The following is a 12,376-nucleotide window of genomic DNA, read 5'->3' as shown; positions in this document are numbered from 1 at the left end:
GAACAAGCGGCGCCAGTGATTGGCAGGCGTGCAAGGATTCACACTGAAATAATAGATCAACCTTCGTTTTTCATAAAATTGTAATTTACAGTCCTTGAACTTGAAAACAATCCGAAGATTCATTAAAAGTATCACTTACTCCGAAGCGCTCGGAGTTCACAGGTGTTCAAAAGCCTTTTCTGTTATGGCGTAAGATTGGGGACAAAATCGATCATTACATTTCGTATTGTGTGTTTTTTCTGTGTCAAGCAACAAAAGGTGCCGGCGACTAACGAAATTATAGGTTAACCCGAAAATCAAATAACACCTACCGATTTTCAGTTAATTTTTAAAGAACAATTTTCTTTTAAGTTTCAAGACAATTTGAAGATTCAAAATAAATATTACGTACTAAAATGCAAAAGTTACAGACCACAAAATTGATATATAGGCCTGAAATGAAATTCTATCTTGTTCTTGATTAAACGTTGCCTAGCACGCGACCAAAATCTACCCAGGCGGAAATCCAAAATGACGGTGGTAGTTTGGGCTTAGTTATATCACTCAAAACTCGTTCCCGTTTGTCTCATTTGGTAAAGAGAGAATCACTAATGTTTTCATTAAGACAGTATTACCTTGATTTTCCAATATTTACAATGATAGACAATAAATTTCACTTTTCACCCACATTTACTTCCAACCTTTTCTTTTCAACCAGAAACAAAAATGATATATGTTTAAAACACATGGCATCGTCCACCCTTGTCAAATGTAATAGCATGATCATTTCAATTGTAATGCCTTCTTTTGCCAACGTTACTTTGTTTCTTTGCTACATTAGCGAACACTGAACTACTGCTGGTACTCAAAATATGACAATCAACCACAAAATTCCCTAAACCAGATAACATTAAACATAATTAACAACGAGTTTGCTCACAGAGCACTTTGATTTGTAACATTTGTAATATCACTTGGCGATCTATCTAAGCAGCTGCTAGGAGTAGAGCAACATGAAAGGACATTTTTTCTCTTATTGTGGCTTTGTTTTGGCTCTTATTTTCTTTTGAATAATGGCGGCATGGTTGTCGACTTCTTTAACATTTATGGGGAGAATTTCGAATGGTTAAATCTCTTTAATGTTTGATTGAGCAGTGTTGCCTACAGAGAAATTAGATCTCAGTCACTCCTAAGGATTTAAGTGTTAAACAAATGATGTTGGAAAATGTACAGACGGATTCAGTGAACGCTCGGAGGAGCTAGCCTTGTGATAAATGCTATCTGCTCTTTTGATGTTGTGTTATGACTCAGCTCCTTTTTAGTTTCTTCAGGGTCTATTTGCCGCTTCCGCTGGCCACCGTACTGTGCATACACCTCTGCCTGACTACGACCGGAAGAGCTCCTGTGAAATGTGTTTAATCTCCATTTCAGCATTTTGTGACGGAAAGCTGCACGAACTTCACTGTTTCTCAGCACGAGCAAGAGAAATATGAGCATACCCTACAAAAGTAAAAGCAAATCTTGCGTTTGACAAAGTTCCGTCATTGAACTATAATTCCTTGCATAAATTTAATTTTTAATCCGATGAAATAAACATGCTGTTTTCTTAACAGAAGGCTTCGTGATCCAAATCGATAAATAAAGTGTGGGATTAAAATGGTTTTCCCCGGCCAGAGCCCTCTTATACTCAGACCCAGACCCATTTGACCAAAGCGACGTGAGTATACGTAATTGGTACAGACCTGCGTAGAGTTAAGAATGGTAAAAACATACTGGAACACCAATCCTGCGTCTGTTACAGCCAAGAGACCAAATACCCAGGTTAAACCCAGCAGAGGACTTAAAATAAGAAATGACTTCAGAGTTTTTCTAAAAGGGAATAAAACGCAAAACTGCTTTCACGTTACAATTTTCTTCTGGAGATATACCATGCTATATACATTTCGCATGGAAAGTTATTTAATTGGAATCAAGAGAAATCGTTCGAACTATCTATTTAATCATGAGTGAATAATGGAAAAGATTCTCTTTTGCGAATAATCCATGAAGGTCCAAGGAAAAAAGACAAAACGATTTCATGTCAAACTACTTCATCTAAGATTTTATTTTGAGGAAAGATGATCATTGGGTGGCATTTTGCCTCTGAAAACTCCTAACAAAAACATACCTGAAGGTCTTCATTTTAGAAGGATTAGGCTCATGAAGATTTCTGATTTCTCGCAACACCGCCATGAGTATTACAAAGTTGACCTTGACAAACGAGAATAGCAAAATAAAGACTTTTACCAATTGTCTACAGGGCAATCATAATAGATGTGTCACGAAGTCGGTCAGCCAGCCAGTTAGTCAGTCAGTCAGAAAATGATGTATGCATTCATTAATTCTGTCATTTATTGATTTCCTCTTTCATTTATTCATTTATGCATTCTTCGTGTTTGTCATTTCCGGCTATCAGCTAAGATAACAGTGAAAGCAAAGAGACGGTGGACTTACAATTGTCACAAATAACACCGGGACAATAAAGGCCCAGCTCAAACGCTTCTGGAAGGACAACCAGCAGCTGAAAGTTAATTAAGACGACAGAGCTGTCTAAAAACGCAGCTTATGAGTCATTATCTAATGAAAATAAAAAGTTATAATGAAGAATAAAACGCTGTGTACTTACAAGTTTTCATTTGTGTAACTCTCAAGTCCTTTTTCACCGCTTGAGCCAATTATAAGAGAAATAACTATTGGTATGATAGGGAAACCTATAGGATAAGAATGAAAGCAGCTCAATAACTTAGTAACACAGGCCTACAAGAGTCTAAAATATAAAAATCAGCTCAACAGGTTCAGGGAGCACTACAAAAACAATAACAACGAAAAAATAACAACAACAACAATAACAACAACAACAACAAAAGTAAAACAACAACAACAGACAAAATAAGGTCAACCAGAATACAAGAAGGCCCGTTCCTATCATGCGTTGCAGTGGTTGTACTGGCCTCAGTATTCTCTTCCACGTGAAATATGCATCACTTTAATTTCTAGAGCTATACCAAGTAATATCCCACTTTTCAATTGTAGCTTATAACGACTCGTGCGATATTTTGTGGTGTACAAGTAGATATCATCGTCAATATTTTCATCACCGTAGCAATGATATTGTTACATTTCTTACCCCAACCAAAGAAATAGAGGTATCGCATGTCCACTGTGTTGAATACCTCAACAATCATTACGTACAGGAAAACTCCCTCCAGAAGCATCCACCCAAACGCTGCCAGATAGAAGTAATGGAGTAAAACAGCCACTAAGATGCACACGGACTGAAATGTGAGACCCAGAAGTAGGCTGATAATTAGAGGCTCCGAGCAAATATCAGGCCAAGAGACTATATACTTCATAGAGATATTAGACCAAAATTGGTTCCGGACAAGGGAACTCGATCGTCTTCTAGAAATACGCAATAGTGTAGACTGAAGTAACGAGAGCCAACTATCTAGCGACAACATGTCTTGAAATTTCTAGTAGAAACTCTCTCTCAATGTTGTACATACACCGCCGTATGGGATGCTCAATTTATCCTGGAGAGATTCGAGAGGATTGGTTTTCGGAACGGGAATAACATGATGCTATCTCAGTAGAGATCACCTTGGGCAGACGGCCATTTAGGGAACACCGTTATTCCTCGCTTACGAAGAACGAAGAAACATGTGATTTCAAACGTTTGTTAGCTCACCTTATTACTCGTGGCATCGATTCCGGACAAAAATACTAGTTGAGCGAGAAACAGAGCTGTGCAAAGATTTAGCCTGACTTGGATTCCTTCGTCTTTGATCTTCCTGTTGAAATACATTCAATAAACGAAATGGGCATGACATTTTTCCTCGCAATCACCTAGTAGTCTAGAGCAAACGCTAATTGGGGGGGGGGGGGGGGTGGAAGAAAGGTGCCTATATAGTTTGTAATATATTATTGGGTCGTTCTCTGCATGTATTCCATGACTATGAAAGATGTTTAAAAGTTGATTTTAGTAGCTATTTTTGTGTCAAAATACCTCAACTTCAGCCGAAAAAAAACGAGAGATTTTGGTGCAATCGTTCCTCAATTACTAATCTCGTCTTAAAACAATTTTTTAGAAAAAAAACAAAACCAGACAACTAGCGCGTTCTGCAAAATAATATTTCTCGCACTTTGATAGTAATTTACGAATCTAGAGATTTACCTTGCTCTCATGTATAGGTAAGACATTTTTTCTTCTTTTTTTTGCTTTTGTTTTTTGTTTTTTAGTTGTACTCACATAAATGTCACGTAGACGAAGATGACCATTACTTCCCCAACGAGGGACAAGGAGCAACCAATATAGGTGATGATAAGCAATGCCCTTCTGTGCTCTGGTGGAATGTTATCCTCCTGAGAATCACGGAAATGAGATAAAAATTGGAAACTGGTTTGGAAATTATGACTAACAAGTTATGACTTCGTTAAACATGAAACTTTCTATATGATTAGTCTGTCCATAAAAGAATAAAGGGGGAGAATGCAATAAGCCTAGAAAATGCCAAAAAAAAATTCAAGACGCAATCACGGGAACGACAAATAACCTTAGGAGGATGTGCATAAGCGACACACATATTTTTTTTTCTTAGTTCCCGACAGAGCTAATTAAGACAATTGAAAAGAACGTTTATAACATCACACCTTAATGTCCTTGTATTGCATTAGAACTGCGAAATTCGTAAGGTGGTTACAACTGCAAACGGTCGATAGCATAGAAGAATCATTCAGTACCGTGCAACCATCAGTTGACCATGAACCGTTCGACGAGCTAAAAATCAGTTGATCATAAAATTTGAATAAGAAAGAAAGAAAGAGGCAAAGAAAAAAATAAAGAACTTTCACAAGCACCTAATGTAAAAAAGTATATAGATATATATACAAACAGATTGATGGAATAATCAAAATGACCTACCTGAAATCCTCCATCCAGAAGACACATTTCCTTTCAACAGCTTTTGGATCAATGCTCGGCTACCGGCGAAAGAAGCGTAATGACGTTATGATGTGAAATGGTCCACGTGATGAATTTTACTAGTTTTTCCATCTAAGCCCAGTTACAATCATAATTCCTTAGCTGATAATTGCTTCAAAAAACAATATAGTTTATTTTACCTCGTTGTGACTAAAATGAATGATGATTTTATTTTGAATAGTTTCATTCTGGGGAGGGTCAAGAACAACTCCCACGACATCAGAGATCAGTCTGTAGCTACAAAGACAACATAACAAAATTGTGTGATTATTAGAGAAGTTGAGTGTCAAATATCCAATCCGGGATTGAATATTTTTGCTTCGCTCTCCATTGTGATTTTTCTGGAAAACTTGCACCACTCTCTCAAACAATCGCACGCAAAACTAATAACAACACTTATTTTGTCCTCTGCGTTTTCCCTTAAGTTGAATTGGGCAGCTTTCTTGGTTTTTGTTTGAGTTCTTATTGGTTACTAAAGGGTATTTTTGGTTTTAGTTCTACGACACTCGATCAAAAAAACGCTCGATCACATCACTAGTTAATCTTATATGAGTATATATCCAGACATTGCCTGACCATTTCCTGACATTTCCCCCCAAGAATCTGAAAACGTTAATTTGCAAACTGAAAACCTAAAGTTTAAAGGAGATTTCTAAATATAAAGTGCTGTTTACCGGTATCGGTAAGGTTTTAGCATATGAAAATCTCCTCCCATTTATGCCCTCCCTTGAGTCGCTATTGAAGAACAAACAATTCAAACAGTAATTTTTCACTCATCCAGAAAGGATTCTCTCAACATACACTTAATGGGTTCATCTGAACTAACAAATTCGTACCTGCTTCTGTTATAAGTCCAAAGGCTGTCTTCATTACTTGCATTCTGGTGCAACAATACTGCGATGACCCTTCCTGGAAGAATGGCCAAAAAAAAAAATACTACGTGAGTAGAGGCTTGCCTACTGAACACAAATGATAACATCGCTATTTTTTAAACACCAGCTGATCATGAATGTTAGCGCTCAGAAGAAACTCCAATATTTACCTGCGTCTTTAAACACTTTGTGGGTGATAATAATTCTGACCAATCGGCTCTCACTGCTGTTGTTATTTATATCAAAACTTATTTCAACATCAGAGGAAATTCCTTTGGGTACTTTTCTCAACTTAGTATCTATGATATTTCAGAGAAAAAAAATTAAAAAATCAGTACATAGAGAACGACGAACTCTATCGAATAAGCTTTTTATCGTGGGCTATGACGCTAGAGAATTCGTGACGTCATCCAAGATGGCGGCCATCTTGACAGCCACCATTTTGGAACCCATTTCAAGACAAAAAATAGGTTTTATTTTGGTAGCAATCGTCTCGGAATTTGATCTTAAGCGACCGAATGATTCAGAGGATTTTCAGAAATATTTCATTGAATTGGCTTAAAATCTGACGGGTTTATTGAAGAGGACATCTTATTTCTTTTCATGTCGCACCTTTTTATCATACCATTATCATTTTTATCAATGATACAGAAGTTAAGGCCCATGTTGACACAATAGGTACTTACCCAAATCTGATCCCAAATCTATGTAATAAATATCATTCCCTTCTCTACAATAGCTTTGACAGCAGTTCAGGAGTGTGTCCTCGATTTGGCAGCTTCCGACCAATGTACCATTATGCTCTTCACAAGACCAGGAATATTGTAACGCCTTTGATGCAACGGGAAAAACCATAGAGAGTTAAAGGGTTAATTTAGCCAAATACAACCAGCTGAACTGAGGGCAAGGATCCTTTTTTGTTGAGAAGTGTATGAATGTATTTTACCTGCAATTTTATTTGTGTTCCTTTACTTCGTGAGCACTTTGAAAGCTGCATGAGAAAAAGAAAAAGAAAATGTTTCATCGGAGTCAACTTATAAATTAAACGCATTACATTGATAAATCTTTGTTCTCAAATACGCAAAGCCACTGAATATATATACCATGATTTCTATTTACCAGATATTGGAGGCAATGATCTGAAAAATCACTATAATCAGGCTGACCTGGACCCTCTATAATAATATTATAAAAGAAAAATGAATGATTAACAATGGCCTGTGTTTTGTCTGCTACACCTCGGTGTAACCCTTTAGCTCCCAGAAGTACATAAGATGCAGCGTTTTTTTACAGTTTTCGATACTTTTGCTGATCAAAGAATGGTGAAACGAACGCAAAGTTGCTTTAACGGTTACCGTTAACGAGCGGTTAATGCCGGAAAATGAATTGTTTACCTGCATTTACCGCGAAGAAAAACTAACGAATAATGGAACGAATACTGGGATTCACCGATGCAAAAACGCGCAGAAAACGTCGGATTTTCCGTAGGCAAAACACGGGTAAACGATAGTAAATTGCCACGTTTTCCGTAAATTCAACCTTCGTTTTCCGTACGGTGAACGCTTGTTTTTTTGCCGTGTTGTCTTTACAATTCATTTTACAGATCGACAGGGACGTGTATAGCATCAACTTTTTATGGTAATTTAACGAGTCCAAAATTGACAGAAATGTCACGTCAAGGTTCCTTTTGGAGTTTTGGAATGAGCTGACTGGAATTATTAACAGAAATGATCTATAGGCACAGAAAAAAATCTTCGTAGGAAAGGTGCAATTAAGAGAAATTATCTAAATATTGATAAAGATCGGTAGACCTCACCTCTCAGGTAAGAAGTTAAAAGAGGAAGTGCACTGCTGCAGTTCATAGACTTCAGCTTCATCGCAGATTTACTTATGGCATAACAACGATCCGCGGGCCCTGTTCTGTCCACAAGCTCTGGGGATACGTCGACTGAGTTGGTAGGTAGAAGACCCCATTGCAACAAACCCAGGTTATTGCGTTTTAGAGCAGTCCAGTAATCTAAGTCAGACGACAACTTTGTCTGAGCGTCGCAGAGTTGTTCTATGCTTTCAATTCTTGCCGCAGAACCGTCGTCTGTTAATGGATATTCGCTTAAGGCCGAAGTCCAGTTAGAATTAAACAAATCAACTTCTTCGTAACTAATATTTGACGAGTGAGTTTCTGAAAAGCGATAGAATGTTTTCCATAAGCTAGGCCTTAAGAAAATAATATATTTTTAAATAGGTGATAAGTAAAGGCTGATTTTCATATTTGGGAAAACCCTAACTCATCCTAGAAATTTCATTATTTCACGATGTTTTGACCATCCTGGATCTAACCTAAGATAACAAAAAATTGACGCAAGGCGAAAGATTGTAGCAAATTATCAACCGCACTAATTCCTCTTACACTGCGAAATCGTTACAATCCGATGGACAATCAAATGGCAGATCGTCAGTTGGAAGAAGTGTAGAAGTCGTGTTAAAGTTTTTTTCTTAAAACTCTGCAAGATAATCCATTTATTGTAGAGTGCATTTAGATATCTGATATACCACCTTAATATCCTCTCTACTTCGTTTAGAATCATTCCATTGAACTGATCCATTAGAAAGCAGACCACCTGTACGATGCATCAGTCAGCGCTGATTTTAGATACCTTTGTAAATGTTAAAGTCGGGCACAAAATCTTATCCAAAATTATCCTTGGTTCATTTGAAAGTAAAATCAAATAAATGCAAATTTCGGTTTAAATTCAAGACTAATTTCCCTCTCCTCGTCTACTCATTAAATGGAATATTTTTCTCCCGATGAGACGTAAAAGAAATATTTATCATTTATTTGTTGCTATCAAATAAAAGATTTTTCTTAACAGAGGAGCCTTCAAATTTAAGATTCACTTCAAATCATATATTTTGCTCGATCTAATGCAGCCCAAAACATAATTCTAGGAAACATAATTGGCGTGATGTCATATTGTGTAGACATTGGCATGACGGTTATCTTTGGCTGACACTGTATGCACTCCTAAATAGCATTTTTGTCGAGCTTTTATTTCCCTTTTTTTTTTTTTACGTATTTTAGGACCCTATACTAAAACAACATGACAACAATGGTTCCTTCCTTAGAATTGTAAGCTGAAGAAACTGGAATATTATGGAAAAATAACTTTAACTCTTGACCACAGACAGTCCATTTAAAGTTCCATATGTAGTAACGAGGAACCGAAGTGATATGCTTATTGTGATTTTTACTGTTCAAAAAAGTGGAATCCAAGAGAAACTACGATTGGGTTCGGATTAAAGATTATAAAGTGAAGCGGGTCCTTAACTAATGGGATTTCGCTGAAGTTAAATAGCATATGATAAGATAACGAAAGTAGATCTGATTCAGAGCGGTGAAATAGCTTGAAGTAAAACGTCTGGAGTTTCGAGGGGAACTTTGTCATTACGATCATTTCCAACGTCTATAATTTAAGATTTTTCTACGGATCAAGTTTTGAAGGCACTTGATATTTCCTGAATAACAAATACTAACGCTGAATAACCATCCATGTCAAAACAAACAGTTCACTAGAGGGTTATATTCAGCAATCAAAAAGTATTAACCAGCGACAGAGACTTGCTAAATAGCAGGAGAAGCAAAAGAAAATAAATGAAAATAATCTAAAAATACAAAATTTTTATTATGAAAATGTTCTTTTGCTGTATTTACACGTTGTCTAAAATTTCGTGTTCGTTGCAAGATAAGCATGTCGCTTGATTGCCTTTCGGTGTTGAATTAATAATAACCGTATATCCTCTTCGTCTTCAATTAAGAGAGAAAGGCATAGCGCATTATCACCGAAAAGTAGCTCTTACCTTGAAAGAAGTGAACTAGCAAAGTCAGTAACATTTGAAAACGCAACCGAGTTGAATCCTGTCCCGCTTGATTCATCTTCCATCCGTCGGTTGAACTAAAGAGGAAACTGGTCTTATTTAAACGCATACATAAATTAAACTATCTGTCAAAAATCCATTAACGTAACTGAGCTTCTAGACGTCGCGGTATATTTCAACTACGATCAATTCTGCTTGTAAGGACTCAAATTTCGAAAGCATTTAGAATTTTTCCGTTATCGACACAATTTTAGAATATACCTAAAAATACTACTGTAATGACTATATCTTACTCATGATCATAGCTACTGTCGCATGTTAAACAGTTGACTTGATTAAATTTTTCAAGGAAAAGCGACGGCATATTGGCCAAAGTTTTGAACGGACACGATAGTAGAAACATCTCCTTGAAATCCAATTGACTTCTTTCGAACCAAACCCAGGTTTTCTTACACAATATTTATAGATGCGGTATTCTTTTTAAAAGAGTTTTATGAATGTGACTCGTGGCAATTTGGCATGTTGGCAACATCGTGAACTGTACAATGGCGATACTAAAGAGAAGAAAAAACTTAAAGCTTTCCCAAATTGTCAGCATTTCTCCCCGAAGGTCCTTAACTGTTAATTAAGTCTTAGAGAATTGTATCGCACAGATAACAGGGTTCTTACGAAAATCTGCTCTACAGCTATTTGCAAAGCTGAAATAGACGAAACTTCATTTGCATTATGGTACACATGTATGACTCTGCAGTACACCTGCTTGCGTTTCCAGTTAGAGTTGTTATATAACTTCAAAAGCTTTATTTACGACAGCAAGCTGTGCATCAATGGCTCCGACATCAGCTATTTTTGGCTGCATTATCATGCTAATAAACATATCCTGTACCTGAACCTTCTGGGCAGACTTCTTATTTATATTTCGATGAGTAAGAACAAGGAAGCAGCATTCCGAGTTATACTTTTGCATGTTTGGTATATAGCACACGCTCAGAAAGCACTAACGCAGTGCACAGTGTTCTAAACCCTGAACGAAGTCATTTTAAGCTTCTCAACAGATTGCATGTTGAAAAATAATAAATTTGAAAACAATGCATAATAGAGAATAAGAAAGACAAAATAAAAAACGTTTGTGAACCAAGAGAATAGTTGGTCCATTATCATATTTATGATCGCATCCCGACGACTCAGTTATTAAAGTACAGCATCATTTCACAATCTAGCCAGTGTACATGTGATTCTTACTCCATGATGTAAACTGAAAAAAAATAGCGCACTCATTCATATGCTGGTTTCGCGACAACATTGTGGAGTCATGCTCAGAGCAACAGAAATCGGTTTAACTTGAGTATTACAATGCAGAACGATACCATTTTTTATTTGAAAACGTATTCTTCTGGAGCTATGACTCATTCAAAATACGAATGCGTGTAAACGACATAAATAATTAAATCCATCACACAAATAATACAAAACAAAACTGTTTGAGTATAGTGGTTTCTTTAACACTTTCACGCAGAAAGAAATTATTAACGCTGGTGAAAAATGATATGAGTTAATGATTGTGAGGAAAAGCTTTCGTAAGAAGAGCTTTCAAAAGAGTCATGCACGTAATAAACACTCGCAATTTCTGGAAACTTACAAACGCTGAGTTCCGCGTTTCATTCTCGTTCAGTTCTGATCATGAATTAAAAAGGGTTTTGTTCTTTCGGTGGATTCAAGAGATAGAGATTATTCTTCTTTACTAAGTAAAATTCAACTGAACGACAGCACATCTTGTTGGAAGGGAAATCCAGGCTCAAGTAGACTTTTACCCTAAATACAAGTTTAAAACGTGCTGTTTTAATCGATCGTTGACATCATCATTGATATTTTGTAGTATTTCCTGTGGGAGGCAAGGTGGTTGATAAAGATAGTTTGATAATGTAACCCGAGCACTTGTTGACGCAGTTCGATGACTCTGCTTTTATGCTCATACGGCATAGAATTTCATGCTTTGCAGACACTGCCAACGAGTAAAAAATTATGGTCTAAAGTATGTCTTGGCAGCTATGGCCTCACGTTTATAAATTTTTTCTCCCCTAAAACATACTGCCGCAACAGAAGAAAGTTTGATTTTTCTTTACATAACGATTTAAGTCTCTTACCTACATCAGTTTGAAGATAAATTTTTATTACCTAATACAATCAGGTTATATCAGAAGAATTGGAGGCGTAAACGTATATCCCTATGGACATCATTCAATGCAAAATAGATCGACATGCCGACCCCTAAGGAAATAGGTTTTGAGTAACAAAGATGACTTATTATGATAAAAAAACCGTGCACTGCGGTATCAAATTAAAATCCACAATTTCAAGGAGGAGAATGACTAGTTTCCTAACAACAAACTATTTTAACCTCCGATTTAAGAACAATATAAACTGTCTGGTGACTTTCCCTCTGATAAAAAGTTTTCTCGTCAAAAACCGACAGAGGTTAAAAAAATAATGTTGAAAGAGGATAAGGCTAACACATGTCGTACACGTACCCTATTTTCTCAGGGGCATGCGTGTCCCTCGTTGCAGTCAAAGTACTGATCGTCTACATTTCGCTAATATATTAAAAACAATGTATTAGAATTGATTTTCTACA

The 12,376-nt window shown here is 36.6% G+C and overlaps 1 protein-coding gene across 3 annotated transcripts; it reads right to left on the bottom strand.

Moving 5' to 3' along the window:
• Positions 1 to 650: 650 nt before the first annotated feature.
• On the bottom strand, positions 651 to 9,992 carry LOC149053660 (adhesion G protein-coupled receptor D1-like). 3 transcript variants are annotated; one of them, XM_089210095.1, is made up of 18 exons: positions 9,727 to 9,821; positions 7,688 to 8,050; positions 6,991 to 7,046; positions 6,818 to 6,862; positions 6,558 to 6,702; positions 6,042 to 6,170; positions 5,836 to 5,908; positions 5,140 to 5,236; positions 4,940 to 4,998; positions 4,669 to 4,795; positions 4,268 to 4,380; positions 3,707 to 3,809; positions 3,146 to 3,293; positions 2,645 to 2,729; positions 2,473 to 2,539; positions 2,147 to 2,229; positions 1,722 to 1,848; positions 651 to 1,479 (listed from the first exon to the last, which is right to left on the bottom strand). In XM_089210095.1, the coding sequence occupies exons 1-18, from the start codon at positions 9,800 to 9,802 to the stop codon at positions 1,219 to 1,221; spliced, it is 2,157 nt and encodes a 718-aa protein (XP_089066221.1). In that variant the 5' UTR covers positions 9,803 to 9,821; the 3' UTR covers positions 651 to 1,218. The 3 variants fall into 3 exon arrangements, with proteins under 3 accessions (XP_089066221.1, XP_089066227.1, XP_089066231.1); XM_089210101.1 differs by having other exon boundaries at positions 7,688 to 7,888; positions 9,727 to 9,817; XM_089210105.1 differs by lacking the exon at positions 1,722 to 1,848 and having other exon boundaries at positions 9,727 to 9,992.
• Between the last annotated feature and the right edge of the window lie 2,384 nt (positions 9,993 to 12,376).

This window comes from Pocillopora damicornis, chromosome 1 (assembly GCF_964200805.1).
Source record: "Pocillopora damicornis chromosome 1, jaPocDami1.2, whole genome shotgun sequence".
Classification (NCBI taxonomy): domain Eukaryota; kingdom Metazoa; phylum Cnidaria; class Anthozoa; order Scleractinia; family Pocilloporidae; genus Pocillopora; species Pocillopora damicornis.
This window is presented reverse-complemented; position numbering and strand designations above follow the sequence as displayed.

Bases quoted from the DNA above. Each gene is read 5' to 3' on its own strand.
- LOC149053660 (XM_089210095.1), bottom strand. From the start codon at position 9,802: ATGAATCAAGCGGGACAGGATTCAACTCGGTTGCGTTTTCAAATGTTA. The intron at 4,999-5,139 runs GTAAAATAAACT...TTTCGCCGGTAG, and splicing joins TTCATTTTAGTCACAACGAG to CCGAGCATTGATCCAAAAGC. The intron at 4,796-4,939 runs GTAGGTCATTTT...ACTGATTTTTAG, and splicing joins TTCTGGATGGAGGATTTCAG to CTCGTCGAACGGTTCATGGT.